Raw genomic sequence first — 19,110 nt, 5'->3', positions numbered from 1 at the left:
TGCTTAACTATATACACAAGCAAGTGTCGGAGGGAAGCAATTTCTTTATTATGGTGCAACTGCACAATGCGTGTCCTATCTTGCGTTCCAATTAATGACCTTGATTGCGAACGCTGACAGAGCATCCAATTTGCTCGGCTTTTGCTGGGGATAATCAGGTACGAATGCTATATTTTGTCAAATATCGATAAGAAAATCGAAAATATTTAGCATGTGACTACGTAGATTTCGATTTGTGAGTTACTTTAACATACAAAATACATGTTACTGGACACTGTCTGTCGACCGCTCTTTCACTGCAGGTCACGCGAGGGCAGAGACACGTGAGCAAAAATACTAAAAATTTCGAAAGAAAATCATCTTAAAAATTTAAATACTATTTTATTATGTCTTATACTTTAATCGTATAACGTTATAAATGCCATCAGATGTGTTTGGTATTACTATGTCTCTCAACTGCGTCGTTAACCCCCGTGCTCAGGCGATGTTAAGAACGTGACCAACGAAATGACAGCTATGTCGGCCGCCGCTCATGCGTGGCTGCGTCGAGGGCAACCATAATGACGCGATCCTGCTGCCGTACTTCAAAATGAATGATAGCATTTTGTTATATACATAACCTTCGACTGCAGTGCATAGATTATTCTGAACTTAATAAAAAGCAATTTAAAAAGTTAGAGATAAATTTATTTGTTGTACTATTCCTTGGTTTATAGGAATTTAAAAATCTTATAAAATCCCTCTTAAAACTATCACATCTCTCTTTATAAGTGTCATAAAGAGAGACATTTGACTTGTCATTTAATAAAATCACACCATACAGTTGGTGCAACAGACTCATATTATTTGATTCAGAGTCTTTATATTTTTGCTTCAGTAGAATTTGAGCCCAGTTGATATCTTAGAGTTCAGATGGGACAGCCAGGGTAGCTAGTTCTAAAATATTGTTCAGCTAGATAATATGGAGATGTACAGCTGAATTATAATAAATAGAATGAAGTTTTTGAATTTGATATGGTTGCTGTTACAATAATCAAGTCTAGAAGTCAATATATAAAGCATGGATGGATTGCTCTGTTTGCTTATTGTCAATAAGGGGAAAATTTTAGATACTTGTTATATGATGATTTAGACACTCTTTCTTTATGAATAGTGTCATCTTGCAAACACTGTGTTGTTAAATTATGCCCATATTACTGTAAAATAACATTTTAGATGTAATTCATGTGTGTAGTTACATGTGGTTGTCTGACTGTAAATTGATCATACCATGTGTTAATGCTAAAAATTTTAGTATTACATACTATGGCCAATAAAGTTTCTTATTCGAAAGAAAACTAACAATATCATATTGGCTTTTTCTCCGACTTTAGCTCCATCAGTAAATAAACAAAAAACATGTAAAATAGAGATCAAATTTGGAAAAGGCAGAAATCTCAAACTATTGCTGGCATTGTCTTGGTATCTCCACATAAACCAAACTAAGACCCCATTCCCAGAAATTAGATCGATCCAGCTAGATCGACCTAACTCCCTGGGGGTTCACGCTAAATAGCTGTCAGCCAAGTGGGCATAAAAGTTAATTACCCCCTTACAGCTTGTAGTAGGCGGGACAGACATTTAAGCTGGATTATCTGACAGTAATCTAGTGAGACTCCCCACGGGGATAGATTGATCTAAAATCTATGGGAATGCACCCTAAGTTCTAAGGTAAAGCATGATTACAAAGATATTTGCCATGATTCAAATTAAAGGTAGACAGACTACAAGGGTGGCACTGAGTATATGTAAAATATGAGGTGGTAGGTCTACTGTTTATTTTTGATACCCGACTTAGATTAAATTATGTAAGTCAAATTAGGTAGCAGTTGTTTACGTACTCTTACTCTCAGTCATATGATGCACTTTTTTTTTTTGGGGGGGGGGATAGGTATGAAGGTGGTTATGGCCTTGTGCCAACTGATAAGGCATGATAACCCTGGGAGACAGTCTTGTCAAGTGTTTGGCATTCACCGTGAGAAACGGATGGTTTGGTACCACCATATTATTAGCAGCATGGCTAAGAGCTTGGTTAGTGTAGTACACACATCACATGCATCAACATGTGCTCTGAAACACGTTGACAGGTGACAGTGCAGAAATAACCACACAGAAACCAATCAACTACTATTGAATAGACCCAGCCCAATAAACAGTATTTTGTGTTTTGCAGATGAATTAGTTGTTCTGCAAAAAGTGCTCTTTACAATGAGAAGTAGTGTTCTCTATCACACCAGTTTGACTGGTCCTAATATGTTATTTTGGTTTGGAGAAATTTACGGTTGCATTCAGAACAAATGATCCACAGACTAACAGAACTGCCATCTAATTATGGCTCACCTCACTTAAAGCAAGTCGCCTAATCCCCTGATGGTGTCTCTGCCTCCACACACCATTAAACGGATTAAATCTCAACTCCCGAGATTTAATTGTCAGGTCCCTGTAGCGACGTGTGTGGAGACGGGGAGACGATCAGGGGATTAGTCTACATAATCTTTTTAGTGGGTTGGCCATATTTAGTCCGTGGATCTTTTAGTCCGCAAGTCAACTTGTTCTGAATGTGCTCTTACAGTACTCTCTATCGCAAGGTCCGATGTACCAAATAAAACCAATCCAGTTAACTGTCTGTGTCAGGCTTAGGAGGTAGGGGGAGGCTCCATTTAGGTGACTCTGTAAAATAATAGCCATTGTTTGAAGCTAGACAACTGTCTCAATATGAGAAGAGCCTTATTGTGGCTCTGGGTTCATCTGCACTCATCAGTAAACAGTCCTCTCTATAGACAAACACGTTGAAGGACGTAAGGACACTCACGTGTGCTCAAAGTTCAAATTTCCGTGCTGCATCATATGTAAACAAGTCCTGCACCACACATTAAAGAGCTTGAACACCTCTTGGCCTTTATTTTTGTGCCAGGAACTGTTGTGATTGAAATCTTTGGATAGTTTTGTCCCCGGAGATTAAGGCCCAAAAATCATAGATTTTTTTATCACAAGAGGTAAAAGAAAGGTAAGGAGATTAAATGAAGCTGTTTAGTTACATGATGCATGGAAATGGATTTTCCCCTCTTTCATGTTATTGGAATTTTGTTTGCATGCAATTTGTTACCGAATATAGATACTGACATTTGTGTTGCTTCTTTGCGTGTTTAAATTGGATATATATTTGTATTTTCAGCATTATGAACAACAACACTGTAAAGCAGCAACTGCAGAAGCTGCAGGAGAAGGCGGTTTTACTGGAAGATGCCATCGAACGCGTCCTAGCTGTGCAGCAACAGCTGAAGGAAAACGCCTCGGAGGTATTTTCAGATATTGATTAAAGATTAATGGAGTTTGACCATATTAATGGAAACAGTTTATTTTTGATGTAAAGCCATTTGTTATCTCGAATATATTTAGCTTAAGATTTTGTGAGGTTTAGATAGTAAAACAAAGTGACAATCCAATAGGAAAGATGTAATATATTTTTAAACTCTTGCAAAACACTTGCTAGTACAATATACTCATTATTCATTTGATATATGTTGCATTATTTTAACAACTAAATGTGTAAATATAAGTTACGTAACCTTTTTGTCAATGTTTTTTACCAGTAGCTATGGTAACCAAGAGAAAAATTATTTTCTGTTGATGACATGTTTTTTATTTGAAATTGGTTTCATTAACTACATTTAATTTAGCACACTTATTGATTTTCCTGTTGAAAGAGTTTTTGGTGACACAAAATGTATCAGAAAGCAGCTCTATTTAAGACATGCTGGTTTGTGTTGTGTGATTTTGATATGCATTAATGAGATAGACTTCATATATAGAACAAATACTTACTGTCTATCAGAGATATATTAATTACTGCCACATGTTTAGCTTAGTAAATGGAACAATGCATATAACAGAGATTGTAGCTAACACCTGCATACAATATTAGAATGAAGCTAAGCCTAACATACTGCATATAATAATGCTTGTAGCTAGTGTACTGCATACAATAGAGGTTGTAACTACCCTGAATCATATTATATGTAGGTATTGTAGCTAACACATATGTCAAACATGAGCCGTGTAGATCTAGGCACGAGGCCTCTGCAGGAAGGAGACCCTAAAAGACACTGTGAAAGGAGACACAGTTTACATAAATGATAAGGACATGCTGTGAACTTGACAGGCATAAATTTGATTTATTTGATTGCCGTCTTGATTCATAAGATTATTATTTATTATCGTTAGTTGGCACGTGTTGTTGCATGCACTGCAATTGTCGCATTGTTCTCAGTGTGACGACTTTGTTCTAGTTATGTCCAGACATCCAGTCCTATCATCCAGACATCCATGCAGCACCTGTCAACTTTATCAGCAAGTGCTGCAGTCTCTTATCTCAGTAGTTCATCAGTGCATCTAGTATTATGTCATGTGATAAGAGAGTGAAGGTCTTGTTAGCCTGGGACAGACATATTGGAACAGTGTACACAGTGGTCATAAGTTTGCAGTACACCTAATGCATTCTTTTAGTTTCTACACGAATAGGTGCCCTGATCTGAAAATCTGATCTCAAATCATAAGGCAATTTGTGTTTGAGTCAACTGCCACAGTAGGTACAGATTTATTATGGTAATGACCCTTAAATTGAGCAATTTTTTTTTTTTTTTTTTTTTTTTTTTTTGTGAAATTTCTCTGAATGTTTTTGGAATTATGACTTTCTCTGATTTACTTTCATGAACAAGGTGTGAAATAGGACCTGTATGCCCTTCTCCTGGATGGAGCTTCTTAGAATTATAACAGGACATAACCTCAAACAACCTTTACACCAAGGTTAATACACATAACATATGGTAAACCACATCCCCCAAAGAATAACATTGGTGTTAAACAGCTACTTTACCTTGCATTTTTCTTTTACAGTTAGTGCATTAATTAAAAAAAGAAGATGGCAATTTTTTGTGTTTCAGTCAGGAGTTCAAAATTTACTATAATACCTCCATGCATAAAAAAATCTTCGACTTCTGAATTCTTGTGCAATTTTTTGAAGGAGTTTGGATGTGTAGAAACATCTTTCAAACAACAGTCTACTGCATTTTTATAATTGCGGAATTGATTTAATTCTGAACATCAAATTCTCTTCACAATTAAAACAAATACCAACACTACAATTTGCAATTATTTCCAGGGAATCACTTGATTCTGACATTTATTTTAAGAACTTTTTATTGCTGAGGTGACAAGGTTGCTATGAAGCTGCAGCATAATCTAGGAGCGGCCATCGAGTTTTATTAAAAATTTATTGCTGCTAAAATTCCTGGTCATTATCGATGTTTTTGATGAAGGAATCATGTTGTCAGGGTATAGAAACCTCCAATGAATTTTGTCTTCATGTAGATGTATGCAGCACAGACCTGAGCAACCTGTTGGAGTGGATTTAAGGATTTAAAGGATTGGTTGGTGCAGACTGTATGGGTTTGAATATAGCTGTTTAAAAGATAATTAGTGAACAAAGCACTGCAGAATTGTCAGTATTATCACTGGGGGTGGAGCAGTTATCACAGCCAGGGCTGGGACAAACGGTTCAAGTGTGACAAGGAAGTCCCCTTGACCACCCCCCATCCCCACCCCCCAAGGATCATCTTAATCCGACAGGTAAACAGCCGGACAATTTTGGACAACACACACCTCTTTGTCGACACAATTTTTGTAGATGATAAGAAACAGGTTGTGACTTTGTATCTTTTTTGTTTTCAACAGGTGAAAGGTCAGATCCAGAGTACAATCAGCCGCCAGCTGGAGAGCCTTCGATCCCGAGAGGTGTGGCTCCTGAACCAGGTGGAGATAGTGCAACAAGCCAAGGATGAGGTGTTGATGAAGCAGCAGGCGGCTATGCAGCAGGCCTTGGGCGGGGTCATCTCTACTCTGGAAGTGCAGGACTGGACCCACATGGAGGATAAGCTGACCAAGACCCTGGAGAAGTGAGTAACACCTGGATACTCAATGCTCCATGTACATGTACTCCAGGCATAGGGTCAAAAAATATAATTTGCTACCTCCATATTTAGGTCATGGCTTTGTAGAGCCATGGCTCAACTCGATGTGAATGCAGCCTATGTTACTAAATGTCATTGATTTCTCATGTTATGACTTAAGTTTGATGGCTAAAACCTTTTAGATTCAGTTTTTAGTTATGTTCTTATGGTTTGATAATACTAATAATAATATAATATTTTATTTCTTATATAGCGCATTCCATTTTTTACATTTCAGTGCACTTTACAAATAATTAAAAAGTCTAAAAATAACAATACTAAAATACTTTAACATTTACTGATAAAATTAATTAATTAAAGAAAGCAAAGAAAATTTATTGATATAACTTTAAAATACTACTAAAAAATACTAAAGCATCTCTTACCTGAAGTTAGATTTCTTTTTATCATATGAAGTATTGATCTTTATAATTAGTCAAGTATAGGCTGATAGCATGATAGTATAAGGCTATATCATATGTTCCAGGCCCGTAGCCAGCAATTTCCAAAGGGGGGGTTCTTTTTCTGAAAAAGTGGACCTTTTACCATGAAACCTTCATGTACCTAGATAAAATTTTACCCAGAAGAGACCTTTTCCCAGCAAACCCCCCCTGGCTACTGGCCTGTGTTCTATACATTTGACACGTCTTTCACAAAACCACATTGTTCCAAAACATTATTTTATAGACTAGACTTGCTTGACATTAAGCCTGAGGACACCCCCTTCATGAGCTTCAAGGCTAACACAGCTTCACTTAGGGAGGTCATCCACAAGTTTGGCCGCGCGAGTGGACACTGCCCCCTGCTGGACAGACCCTTTGCTGAGCCAGGCGAGGAAGCTAGCAGTCTGCCCAAGTGGTTTGAGGACTACGAAGATGTAGAGCATCATGTTCTGTACAAATCTGTGCAGAATGATCCAACTGTAAGTGGGGTCGGTCAGGTCGGGTCGGGTTGGGTCAGGTCGGGTCAGATACATGAGGGATTCAGTGAGGGTTGTTAAGACTGTTAGTAGACCATGTCCCAGTTAAAAAAAAATTAAGTCAGTTCCTTGGCTTAGTTGACTGTGACTTCCATGAAAATGCTGTAACACTGTTCTTGATAGGGTAAGATGTGTGCATGTGGCCATGAGAGTGTTGTAACATTGTTCCTGATAGGGTAAGATGTGTGCATGTGACCATGAGAATGCTGTACCACTGTTCCTGATAGGGTAAGATGTGTGCATGTGACCATGAGAATGCTGTAACACTGTTCCTGATAGGGTAAGATGTGTGCATGTGACCATGTAACATTGGAAATTAAGTTTTTAGTCCGGGAACCTGACTTAAGTTTTTTGTTAAACTAGAGCCATATATCTGAAAAGGTGAAAGTTTAGATTCATCCAGTTGTTTGAAACTAAGATAAAGACAGGATTTTAATTTAACCACATACTGGAGTTTACATTTTTGAATTGAGGTCACTACATTTCAGACTTCACAAAGTCTTCCTAATGTGAATTTGTCACCCATGTCATGTGTGACACTTCAGAAATGTTTACAAGCAATTTATATTCACTTATTTAATAGTTACAAAGCAGAATCTGACAAAGGATGTAATTTTATTAATTTAGTTTATTTCATGTGATTGTACATGCTTCTAACACAACATCATTAATGCAGTCTTTTTTTTTTTTCATAATTTTGGAAAAAATTTCATTCGTAACCTCGGACCTATTTTCATAAATTAGACATTTTGTATTGTCTAGGTGACTGTCAGGATCCCGCGTTTGTCCCGCAGCAGTGACAGCAAGTGGTTGCACACCCCAACCACACTTTCCTCTACCACATCCAAGAGCACAATCACTACTGGCTCACCTAACGCATCTGACAGCCTCTTCAGACCATTTCAAGAGGCCAAGACCAGCAGTTTGACCAAGTGGTTGTTGAATCCTGGCGCTGCCGAGAGCACCATTGCCAGCCTGCCCCGGGAGTCCACTGCGGCCAGCATCAGACAGTGGCTGTGTCAGATCAAAGATGAGGCAGAGGAAGAGGGGCCAGCCTTTGATGGTAAGAAGTCTGCTGTCAGTTAGATATAGTAATATAAAAGACTCACTTTAAGATTAGGGCCTACTGTATTATACAGTGATGATATCTATATTTTGGGGAAATGGAGTACAATTGTCTGATATGGTGAAAGGGTGCAAGGTAAGTAATGATGGGATATATAGAGTTGAAAGAAGAGGAAGAGGAGGAGGAGGGTATAAATTGAGGAGGAGTGATGAAGATGGTAAACAGAACTGCAGGAGAGGTTAGTTGTCCTGGAATGTTGAAAAATGATTTTAATCTAAAAAAAAAATCCATGAGAGGAAGATGAAGAAAAGGATGTTGATCATAATTAATGGAAAAAAATTGTCCACATATTACATTATCTGACACCTGAGAAAATAGGAGGTGCATCATATTTTAGGGTGTCAGCAGTCTTATCAGCGATGTCATAATGTTGTGCAATAAGGAAGAAACTTAGATTTTCAGTTTCTTATGCTGTGTCATGAAGAAATCCTAGTGGATTTTCCACGAGTTTCTATAACAGACAGGCAGCCTTTGTCACAAGTTAACTTTGTCTTCAAAGGAAAAGTTTGACAAAGTTGTTTGTCTGTCATGGAACAGTGAAAGAGGAAAGTTTAACATGTCCATCTGTCCTGTATTTTAAAACAAAAATGAAAAAGGAAGATTTTTAACACCTGTTGATAGATAAATGGAATTGTGTGGTATCAAATTATTTGCCAAATAATCATCAGCACTTTTGATAATCACTATAACTTTTTGTTTAATGCACAATATATCATAACCCATCAACTTTCAATCTAAAGAGAATTTTTTTATTTGGTTATCATTAACCAAGTGATGTTTTGCCTTTTGCAGCATATGTCCCTGGCAATCTATCTGGAGTCATGCCATATTTTCAAGGGGTCATTTCTGCTCCCCTGACCAACTGGCTTCATCCTCAGCAGCCGGGGTCCAGTGGTCAAGAAGATGTCCTGTCCTACTATAGACAGACCAAAGATGACACCAAACAGTGGCTGGCTAACTATGAGAATCAACAGGTTAGTATACCTTTGGCATTGGTAGAGTTTAGGTGTAAAACAGAAAGTTTTTATTTTATTATCATCAATTTTTTTGAATGATACCTGATGTATAGTATTGAATAAGGAAAGTTAACTCGGGATCTGTTTTACTTTTCTTTTTGTATTGTGTTTTTTGTGATGTTGCCATGCTTTTAATTTGAAATAGAAAATATTGATTTATCTTTATCGAAGTTAAACACAATTAAATTGTATTTGAACAGCTTGGCATGACTTGTGTGTTTGTTTTTTTTCTTTGTGCTTTCTACTGAATATGAAATTCAGTAAGTTACAGACCCCCTTAGACTACCCGTCCACGTCTTTATAAGATTGAAATGAAGGAAAACTGAAAGTTTAACCTTATGATACCATTATGACTAAGACAAGGCATCATATTTGAAATCATGAAAGTGAATGTGCCTATATGTTTACAGAAGATAATGAATCTCCTATTGTTTGTTTAGTAGGATTTCATTTCAGTTTCAGTCCTGGAATTCGATAAAAAAAAAGTTCCGGGTGCAGGTTTCCTCAAATTTCTTTTATGGTGTAAGTGTTTTAAGCAGAAAAATGCTAAATTTCGAAATTGAATGACAGATTTGAAAGATGCAGAGCATCAAGTTCCTATTTTTTCCGATTTTTTTTTTTTTTTGAGATCTTCCTATTTTTTCCTTTTTTCTAGAGAAAATTCCTATTTTTTCCTATTTTTTGGTGTAAAAATGATGTTATGTATCAAGTCGTGTTGGTTATTGGAAAAAAAATGAGAATACATTAGTCAATATTGAGCTCAAAGTAGATGCTTTGATTCATCTTGTTGTATTTTAATTAGGATAATGAAAAAATTGAATCTAATACTGGATCTTACTAGAAATGAGCATCACTATGTTTGAAGTACAATCCAGTATAAGAGACTATTCCCACAGATATTTAGATTGATCTATCCCCCTGGGGAGTCTCACTAAATTGCTGTCAACTTGACCGGCTTAAATGCTGTCATGCCTAGTAAAGCTGTTAGGGGGTAATTATCTTTACCCTAGCTGATTCGGTAGGCGTGATAGACATTTAAGCCTCTTGAGCTGACAGCAATTTAGTGTGAACCCCCAGGGAGTTAGGTCGATCCAGATGGATCAATCTAAATCTGTGGAAATGCAGTCTAAGACCCAAATTTAATATAACCGTCACCTGCATCTGTCTTTGCCATCACAATGCACTTTCAATAATAATATGATCAGTGGGGAAACCCTTGTACCTTTTGTCATCAGTCTTATGGAACTGATGAATATTCATAAAATACAGAACAAGTTCGAAAATCAGCATGATCGGGCCTTTTTTAAAAAGTTATACTGTTTTTCAGCATATATATTGATGACAGAATTCAAAGAAAACCCATAGGCCTATTGTCTTGAAACTCACAGGAGTGACCAACCTTACTGAAACACAAGTCAAGAAAATAGGCTCAATTGGACCATTTTTACAAATATTATACTTTTTTTTTCACATGCATATGCAATACAGAGAACACATAATTTGATAAAGTGTAAAAAATGGTTGACCTATTGTCTTCAAACTTCCAGGAGTGATCAATATTACTATGTCAGGTCAAGTTTGAGAAAAAAGCCTGATCAGACTATTTTCCTTATAGTCATGCATTTTTTTTTTTTTTTCGAAATGTTCACTTTTCACATATTAGCAATTTTACATATGCGTGAGCCTCAACACATTTGCTTATCACATTTTCCATTTATCTGTGTTACCTGCAGTGCATAATTAAAAATTGGCCGTGATTATGGTGGTAAGCACTATGTTATATTGCATTTTGGGCACTGATGCCATAATGACCATTAATGGAAAACTATGTTATTTATGAATCTCAAAATTACAGAAAAGATTTATTTGACACTGTTTGGACTACATAAGCACAATATATGAAGTAAATTTTAAAGTTATTGGACAGAACTGACTTAAAACAGCGTCACAGTGTTTAGCACCTGTATGTAAGAAAAATGATTTATACGCTGACAAACATTGGTTATGCTCATGTAATCAGAAGGGGATAAATATTTTGGGGATGTTGAAAAACAATTCCATATGCTGTTTAAATCCTTTTAATAGCCTCAATGTTTTGCATATAATTGATCACATACAATACTTATACATACATGTACCTATTTACACTAGGTGTGACAGAGCCTTTAGTATTTTATGTTGTTTGTAAATTTGTTAGATAAATTATTGTTGTTACACTTAATAGTGTTATTTACTACAATTAAAGATGTGTATTAGACTGGTATGGCTTTAGAGGTGTTGGGAAGCCATCATTCTTTAAGAATAATTCCTATTTTTCTTGTACTTTTTTGACAAAATTCCTTTTTTTTTTTTTCCTATTTTTGAAAAAAATTTCCTATTTTCTGAAGGCCCTTCATAACTTGGCGCCCTGAAGATGAAATTGCATCCCTATTTTTAAATGTGTACAGTCCAAATTGTCAGTGGACCTTTTACCTTGAAATATTTCTGTACCTAGATCAAATTTTACCCAAAATGTATCTTTTTACAACAAAAAGCGAACCTCCCTTAGCTACAGACCTGTAAAATAACCCTATTAAAACCTATACTATTAAACCAGTGTTATGAATAGTAAGAGTAATCCAGTCTTGTCTGTATGTACAGGATATTTGGTGTCTGTTTTACAGGAGATGGAGGCTGCCAAGGAGTGGTCCAGGTGCTGCAAGGACAGCTGTGTGGTGGACATAGAAGATGTGGCTCACCTCCTGCTACCACAACTAGATGGGGCAGCAGACATGGCAAGATGGCTGTATAGACCCTGCACCAAGACAGGGGAGAACACAGAGGATGAGGAAACCAGCTATGCTTTGCCTTTGGTTAAAGATGTTTGCAAAGCAGATAGAAAGTGTGCTACATTTCCAGAGTGTGTTTGTGATGAAAATTGCTTAGAGAGTGTTGAACCGAATTTGCCAGATAGTCTGAAAGCGTGGTTGTACAGCCCCAATACACAGCACATTGCTTCTAGTTTGGGTGATAGCTTCTTTGGGTGGATGCCTTGTGACCCAGCATATTGGCTTAAGGGAGGTCAGGTAGGGGCACTGGGGGAGGTAGAATGCCCTGTGTTTTTATCTTACTTCAAAAACATCTCTGAAGATCCCAAAGATTGGTTGAAACACCTGCAGGCCCCTTATGATAAGTCAAACAGCAGTGATGATTTAACAAGTCCAGATTTTATCCCAACTCCAGCAGGTGCAGAGCTTGATAAATGGTTTAAAAAAAGAGCTGTGGTTGAGGAAGATAATTTTTCACCAGAGTTTGAATTTTGGTTCAAATTCCAATCAAGTATTCCCGATGAAAAATGGGTTAATTTGCCTGGGGGCGTGTGTGATGAACCCGCTATATCTGAGCTGGAATACTTCAAACAGTATCAAACAAGTCTGCCTGAGGAAGACTGGCTTCAGAAATCAAATAATGATTACGTTATAGTGGGCGTTGAAGATGAAAACCCCTTCACATTTAATCCACCGGATATGGATGCCCAAGAGAAGTGGCTTTCTAAGCCTGTCCATCCTGTCTGTTTAGATACACAGGGGTTGGGGGAGGAAGAGGGGGAGGGGATGGGTCCCATCCCCCAGTTGTCCTCTGACCTTGGTTTCTGGCTGCAGGGTTATTAGAGACCTACTGGGCCCAGCTGAGCTCACACCTTCACGTATGATCCCCATATGCTTTTTTTAGTGGGAAGTGCTCCAGTGCTTACTTTCTCTACCTGTTTAATTGTTTGCTGTGGTTTCTGTTAGTTGATCTTTGCTATCAACTTCCTCCTTAAAGGTGATCAATTAACTGCAAATCAAATGCTTGGTAAGATTTATGTCATGAAACAGCGATTAAAAAATTGAGCTTTGCTTGTGTCATTTATTAACACATCAGAAAAATATAATTTTATTTTAAATTAACTAATCCCAGTTATGACTTGTATATGATGACTATGTAGCCACGTACTGAAACTAACTTTAACAGTTTGAAAGATTTTTGATTTTATCAAATGATGCAATGATCATTTTGAGTGGATTATCCATCCCTCTCCCAGTCACATAAAGTAAAGGCTGTAATGTACCGTGCAGTCTGGAGGAACTGGCGATATTAGATGTTGTGGTGTGATAAGATATATCAAAACGGAAAATGCAACATCTTGTGTTTCTGTGACAAGAGTTTTTAACAATGAGATTTATTCTATATCAGGCACAGAGAGATAAGAAGGAATTACAATTTATGATGTGGTGATCTTGCATTTGTACTGTGAATGCACATGATTGTTAGTAGCATACGTTGTATTACAAAGATTGCACAGTTGTATTAAACATGACATAAACATTGACTTACATTGACAGATAACATTTATGCATTTGTTTACTTCTATATGATTTATATAAATTGTCTTAATTCATACTTTTTAACTGCATATTGTGATGTGTCGAAAGTTTTATTATACAGCATTGGTCAATTTTGCCAAGTTTTGTAAAATGTATTTGAAATGTCTACAGTTTAACAATATTGCCATACTGCCTTGTAGTGCACACAATTTCATGACTGCCATTTTATTGTTAACAGCTGCTCTTATAAAGTAAAAGTCAGTTTTAATGTACGAGATTTTCTCTTGACACACTAATTAATACAATTAATTCTGCAAATTCAGAATGAAGAAAAATAAAGTATTTTGGCAGAATTGCAGTGTTTGTTGGTTCTTACTGACATCAGTGTCTACTGAATTAGTAATCCTAAACTGAGAGTTAAATCTATACTCAAAAAGAAACGACAAAGATACGCACGGTCGGGTGTTTAATATTCAGTTTAAGATCACATTACTTGCTTACAATATTCCAAAGTGTTGCAATAATAATTAACGAACCACTGTAAAATTGTGAAAAAAAAAAACACTACGCACTGGCAGCATACAAGTTGCCTTGAGAAACTGATCTGTGGTTGACGGATTTACGTGGAATTTGGGACAACATCACCCTGAGCTTCTGGGATAACTTGGAACAAACCTCTACAGCAAACACCGAATTTCAAGTTACTTGTAACGACAAGGACATGCTGTAGTGTAGAGGTTTGTTCAAAGTTATCTCTGAAACCCGTGGTGTAAATATCTACAGCCATGTTGCACTTTCAACCAGTGTTGTTCATATTACTTTGACAAACAGATTTCTGAAAGTTGATCTGTATAGTAGTGTTACTCGTATTGATGAAAAGTATGCTTTCAGCTATATTGCGTAGAAACAGTTCTAAATTTCATCATCATATGAAACACGAACCTCGTGTGATGTCAGTTGCCTATTTTGTAACAGATAGAAGGGCTCCGGGCAAAGAGAACGAGTTGCCCGCTTTCAAAAACCAGTTTTGGTGGAGGTGTACCAGTCTGTCACACCTAACACAATATTATGCAATCCACATCCTCATCAAGGCCGTTTTCACATTAAGCGGTACAGCTACATGTACCATTCCAGTTTGATAGAGGAGTGGAGGAGGGTTTAAACCTGCTACACAAGCCCCAATGTACCGATTAAAATAATTCCGGTTTCCTGGCCGTGTCGAGCGCTGGGTGTTCTGTTTAAGCTCTGCCCACAACCAAACTGTCAGTTAGTCCGTGGAACAACTTGGTTGTGAACAGAACTTTAGGTGCCTCTTGTACGTCATAGTCAGGTACGTTGTCAATCTCTGAAACCTGAGTGGTGAAAGGCCTAACACGTCTACACACTAAATGATACATTTTTAGTAAATTTTGATGATTTGGGAATGAATTTTTAATCAGGGATATTCGCGAAAAAACTAAATTTCCTCCTGAAAAAAAATTCTCCTTCTCAAGAATTATTGTTTGACCCGTCTTTGCATTGGGATTCGATGTTTTCTACCATTTCTAATTAAAGAACTTAATTCTGTACGAATTGCTATTCTTTCAACTGTTATGTCTCCCAGACATTTCAGAAAGCAATATATTGACATAAGGAACTCACGGTTCCCTAACCTCCCACTTTCCCCACTTAATGGATAAGACCATTCTACTAGTACTTTAATATGAAAGCCTCCTACTTTTTATACTTTTTAATGAATTCATTTGCAAATTTCGCATCCGCGGACCCCCTTTTCAAATAATCCTGGATCCGCCACTGCTGGGAACTTAGACACTTTAAGAGCCTCCAATGTCCATTGAGAAGTTCCAACACAATGAGAGTGCAATCTAATATTTCCCTGGGCTGGAAATTTATGATAAGCTTTTGTTTGTGTTGGCCACACTTGCTCCTATAACATATGACTTGAACTATCGCTGCCGGAACTGTCAACTAGTGAAAGTGCCAAACTAATTTTCATTACACAGTATAAAACTTAGGCAACACAGTGCAAACTGTGGCCTTGCTTTAATTTTTTGATTTTGGTGAATTTTCTGTGTCACTACAGTGATTCATTTTATGTACCGCCACTGGCAAGATTTAGACATTTGGCTTGACCGAGATTAAGTTAATATTATATTGAGTTGTTGTACCTGACAAAGGCTACCATACTTTAAAATATAGCAAGGAAACCCTCAAGAAACAAGATATGTATCAAACTCAGTAATATTTCAGAACGCCCCCCCCCCCCCAGGCAATTAAAATACCATACAAAAATTGCGTGAAACATTAAATATAAAGCCTGGCTTATCTCCTACTTTTTATGAACAGACACAGATGTATATGTACATGTAGCCGTCACATAGGCTATGTGACATGTGCCTCTGTCGTTGCCGTCGCTGTCGTAGCGGTTTACTTTCAGGGATAACACAATTAGTTTCACCTTATGTCTTCAGAATTACAGAATTGATGAATATATAATAATAGACAGGTCTAGTTCGAAAACCAACCTGAACAGATAATGTTCATTTTTCACATATTGTCATTTTCAAGGTGTGGCTTTGAACTTCCATGAGCTTGACGACCTTTGTTTGTTACATATTTTATTATAATTATTATAAATGTATATTATATTGTCTAAACTTGGCGGTGACTATGCTATTAAGCATTATGTAATATTACAATATCAAAATTTAAGAAAATCCTATTTTGGGTACTGCCACCATAATGACCATTTAAGGCTGATTGGCTTCTTTTTCCGGAAGTAATGCAGTTTTTGTTTTTAACAAATATTTAAAATATTCATTTTTCACATATTGGCATTTTAATTGTGGGACTTATAACTACCATATGGTAGTTACATTTTCTGAATGTTCATGCTACATTTAGTAGATAATTAGTGCGGATTATTTTAATCATTATGTAATATTGCATCATTTTGTGCACTGCTATCAAACCGCTTTAAAAGGAAAATTGTGTTATTTATTTTTTTGTAACTTAGACGAATGGTTTTCAAGGTTGACATATAGCTCAAATAGTAAAACTAGCTTGAAAGGATTATATTACTTGAATAAATGCATTTTTTGATAAGATTTCATTTTTGTCATTCTGGTACTTTCAGTGTGTGAATTTGAACTCTCATATGGACCTGCAGCCTGGTGCTAGTTACATATTCCTTACATATCCATGTTACCTGTGGTGCATAGTTAAAGTATATGGTGTGGACTTTGCTGTAAAGCATAATGCATTATTGCATGAAATTTTTTAAAAAATGACGTATTTTGTGCAACATTATATTCTGCTTTTCGTGTGTACATTTGAAAGCTTTGCTGCCTTATTCGTTAATTTCCTCCTACTTTTCTCCTATTTTGGGGCCCAAAATTCTACCTTTCCTGCTTTTTGGACAATAAAATAGGCGGAAATGTATGAACTGGGACAGATACGTACCTTTGCTGGATGTTTAGACACAAAAATTACTCAGGTACAATGTACAGCTTGGTACGCGTACGTATGATATCAAACATCTCTGTTTCATGTCATTAGTATTCAACGGCTTTATCAGAAACATTATTGGTGTAAAAGCAGCTCTAGCTCACAAGAACGGGTAAAACCGAAGTCATTAATATACTAAAGATATTTACACAAAGAGTATTATCATTTTGAAATCCAAAAAAAGTATTACGCCTAATAAAATCCAAGATCAAAAGGTACGCCTCCACTCTCTTATTTTCAAAGTTCAATCAATTTCAGGAAGTTCTTACGCAAAATTTCCCATTGTAGGTGGGGAGCTGCAATCCGTCTCCCAGGAAAAAACCAAGAGGCAAAGCATGGTTTTCTTTTCTATATATTAAAACCGCGTGCTTCGCGAAGAAGGACATTGTCCTAAGTAGAAAAAATATTTTTTTCATTATTTATGCAGATTTGTTTTAAATATATAACTATTTTCAATTTTAAAAATACAGCACAGTCCCAAGTGTACTACTAAAACGGCCCAGTTAGAGGAAATAGAGGAATTAGACCACGGCAGTATTAAAACAGACCAATCAAAGGATTCTACAAGGGTTATAATACAATTTTCTTTGATCTCACAGTCTCACAGATCACTCACAGATCATGAATTCGCCAGGTCCTCCAAAATATGACTCATTGTGTAACACGAACCATTTGTTATCAAAGGAATACCTACACCACGCACTCACGGATAGGTAGTTTTTATTATTCTTACTATATATAACTTCCCAATGCTCACGCCCAAGGTTGATATTTTAGACTCTGACTTAAAAAAAAAAACTGACAAATGAGGAGGTGACTCCGTGAGGTTGCATAAATTAAATGGATATACAACATTGCCCCAAAAACGAAATTCATGTTTCGATGCATTTAAGTATATAGGACAACGATTTTCCTCTAAAGTGTGTGTGTGTCTGTGTGTGTGTGTGTGTGTGTGTGTAAATCTAAGCTACTCCAAACAACCAGTGAACAGCGATAAAATATTTGATAATTTGGTTTGACACAGGAACTTGATTTTACCTATGATAACTGGACAGAGAGGTACAAATATGCTTGTCTCATAAAATTTATATTTTATAATTAACACCTTTATGCATAGTCTGTATAAATATCTTTCTGTTTACTGACACAAAAGCTCTTTGAATGAATGTTTGGAATGAGCGACCTCTGTTGACAACATGGCCTATTGATAAGATGGCCCATTGACGAGATGACCACGGTTGTGCGTTGTTTGTTTGCACGTGTTCAACACTTCCTTACAGTCCTCACACCAAGGAAGAAGACCTTTATTTACTTCCTTGCCTACACAAATTGAGACCAACGCAAACAATATTGATAGTTGTCAGTGGCGGATTTAAGGGGATGTCAGGGGGGTGCTTACCCTCTCCCCTTCGATTTTTGAAAAAATAAAATTACACCAAAGGTCCCCTCTTCAAATTAGAATTTTGACAAGTTGAATCATAGTTGTAAACCGCACCAAATGGCACCGTTTGCCCCAAGGGGGGGGGGGGGGGGGGTTGGAAGGCAAACGGTTCCTTTGGTACGGTTTAGAACTATGATGCAGTATGTCAATATTCTAATTTCAAGAGGGGAATTTTAACCCATAAGAAATAAGTGTATGGAGGAGCAGAATGAAGTAAACTAGTGTTAGACAAAATGACGGAGAAATACAGCTGTTTAACTTGCTTTTTAAATAGGCTTTCGACTTTTGGGTTTGTTTCATATCTGCTAATAGTCATGTGAAAATGGAAGTAACAACTTGTCGCCAATAATCACTGATGATGAAACTGTTTATCAGCCAATAAAATTGGTATTTAATTAGAATTATAATTAGCGCTGTCCTTAGCCACTTAGGATTTCCGTGCACCTGGCGTTCGGGCTGTCCCTTGGGGGTGGTTGATTACAATATTTTCATATTGTAATTTCTGATATTTCATCCTAGACCATAAGAATGAGGAAGTTCACACTTCGGGCATTGAGAGACCTATCACCAAGGATGGACAATGGGACTTTGGAATCCGGGAGGGGGTGACCCTAGGGGTGGTTGATCATTCTGAATTCCTTTAATTTC

The 19,110-nt window shown here is 36.8% G+C and overlaps 1 protein-coding gene across 3 annotated transcripts; it reads left to right on the top strand.

Moving 5' to 3' along the window:
• The first annotated feature begins 1 nt into the window (after position 1).
• Positions 2-13,867, top strand: LOC106173224 (nuclear receptor coactivator 4). Of its 3 annotated transcripts, none has more exons than XM_087005897.1 (7): positions 2-158; positions 3,215-3,338; positions 5,773-5,993; positions 6,735-6,969; positions 7,789-8,089; positions 8,945-9,126; positions 11,832-13,867. In XM_087005897.1, exons 2-7 carry the CDS (start codon positions 3,219-3,221, stop codon positions 12,816-12,818), a joined length of 2,046 nt encoding a protein of 681 aa, XP_086862023.1. In that variant the 5' UTR covers positions 2-158; positions 3,215-3,218; the 3' UTR covers positions 12,819-13,867. The 3 variants fall into 3 exon arrangements, with proteins under 3 accessions (XP_086862023.1, XP_013409729.2, XP_086862024.1); XM_013554275.3 differs by lacking the exon at positions 2-158 and adding an exon at positions 247-323; XM_087005898.1 differs by lacking the exon at positions 2-158 and adding an exon at positions 2,889-3,046.
• Positions 13,868-19,110: the final 5,243 nt, after the last annotated feature.

Source organism: Lingula anatina, chromosome 2 (assembly GCF_051362555.1).
Source record: "Lingula anatina isolate TDL-2025a chromosome 2, LinAna3.0, whole genome shotgun sequence".
Lineage (NCBI taxonomy): Eukaryota > Metazoa > Brachiopoda > Lingulata > Lingulida > Lingulidae > Lingula > Lingula anatina.
Note: the sequence above shows the minus strand (reverse complement) of the source record. Positions and strands in the feature narration are given on the sequence as shown.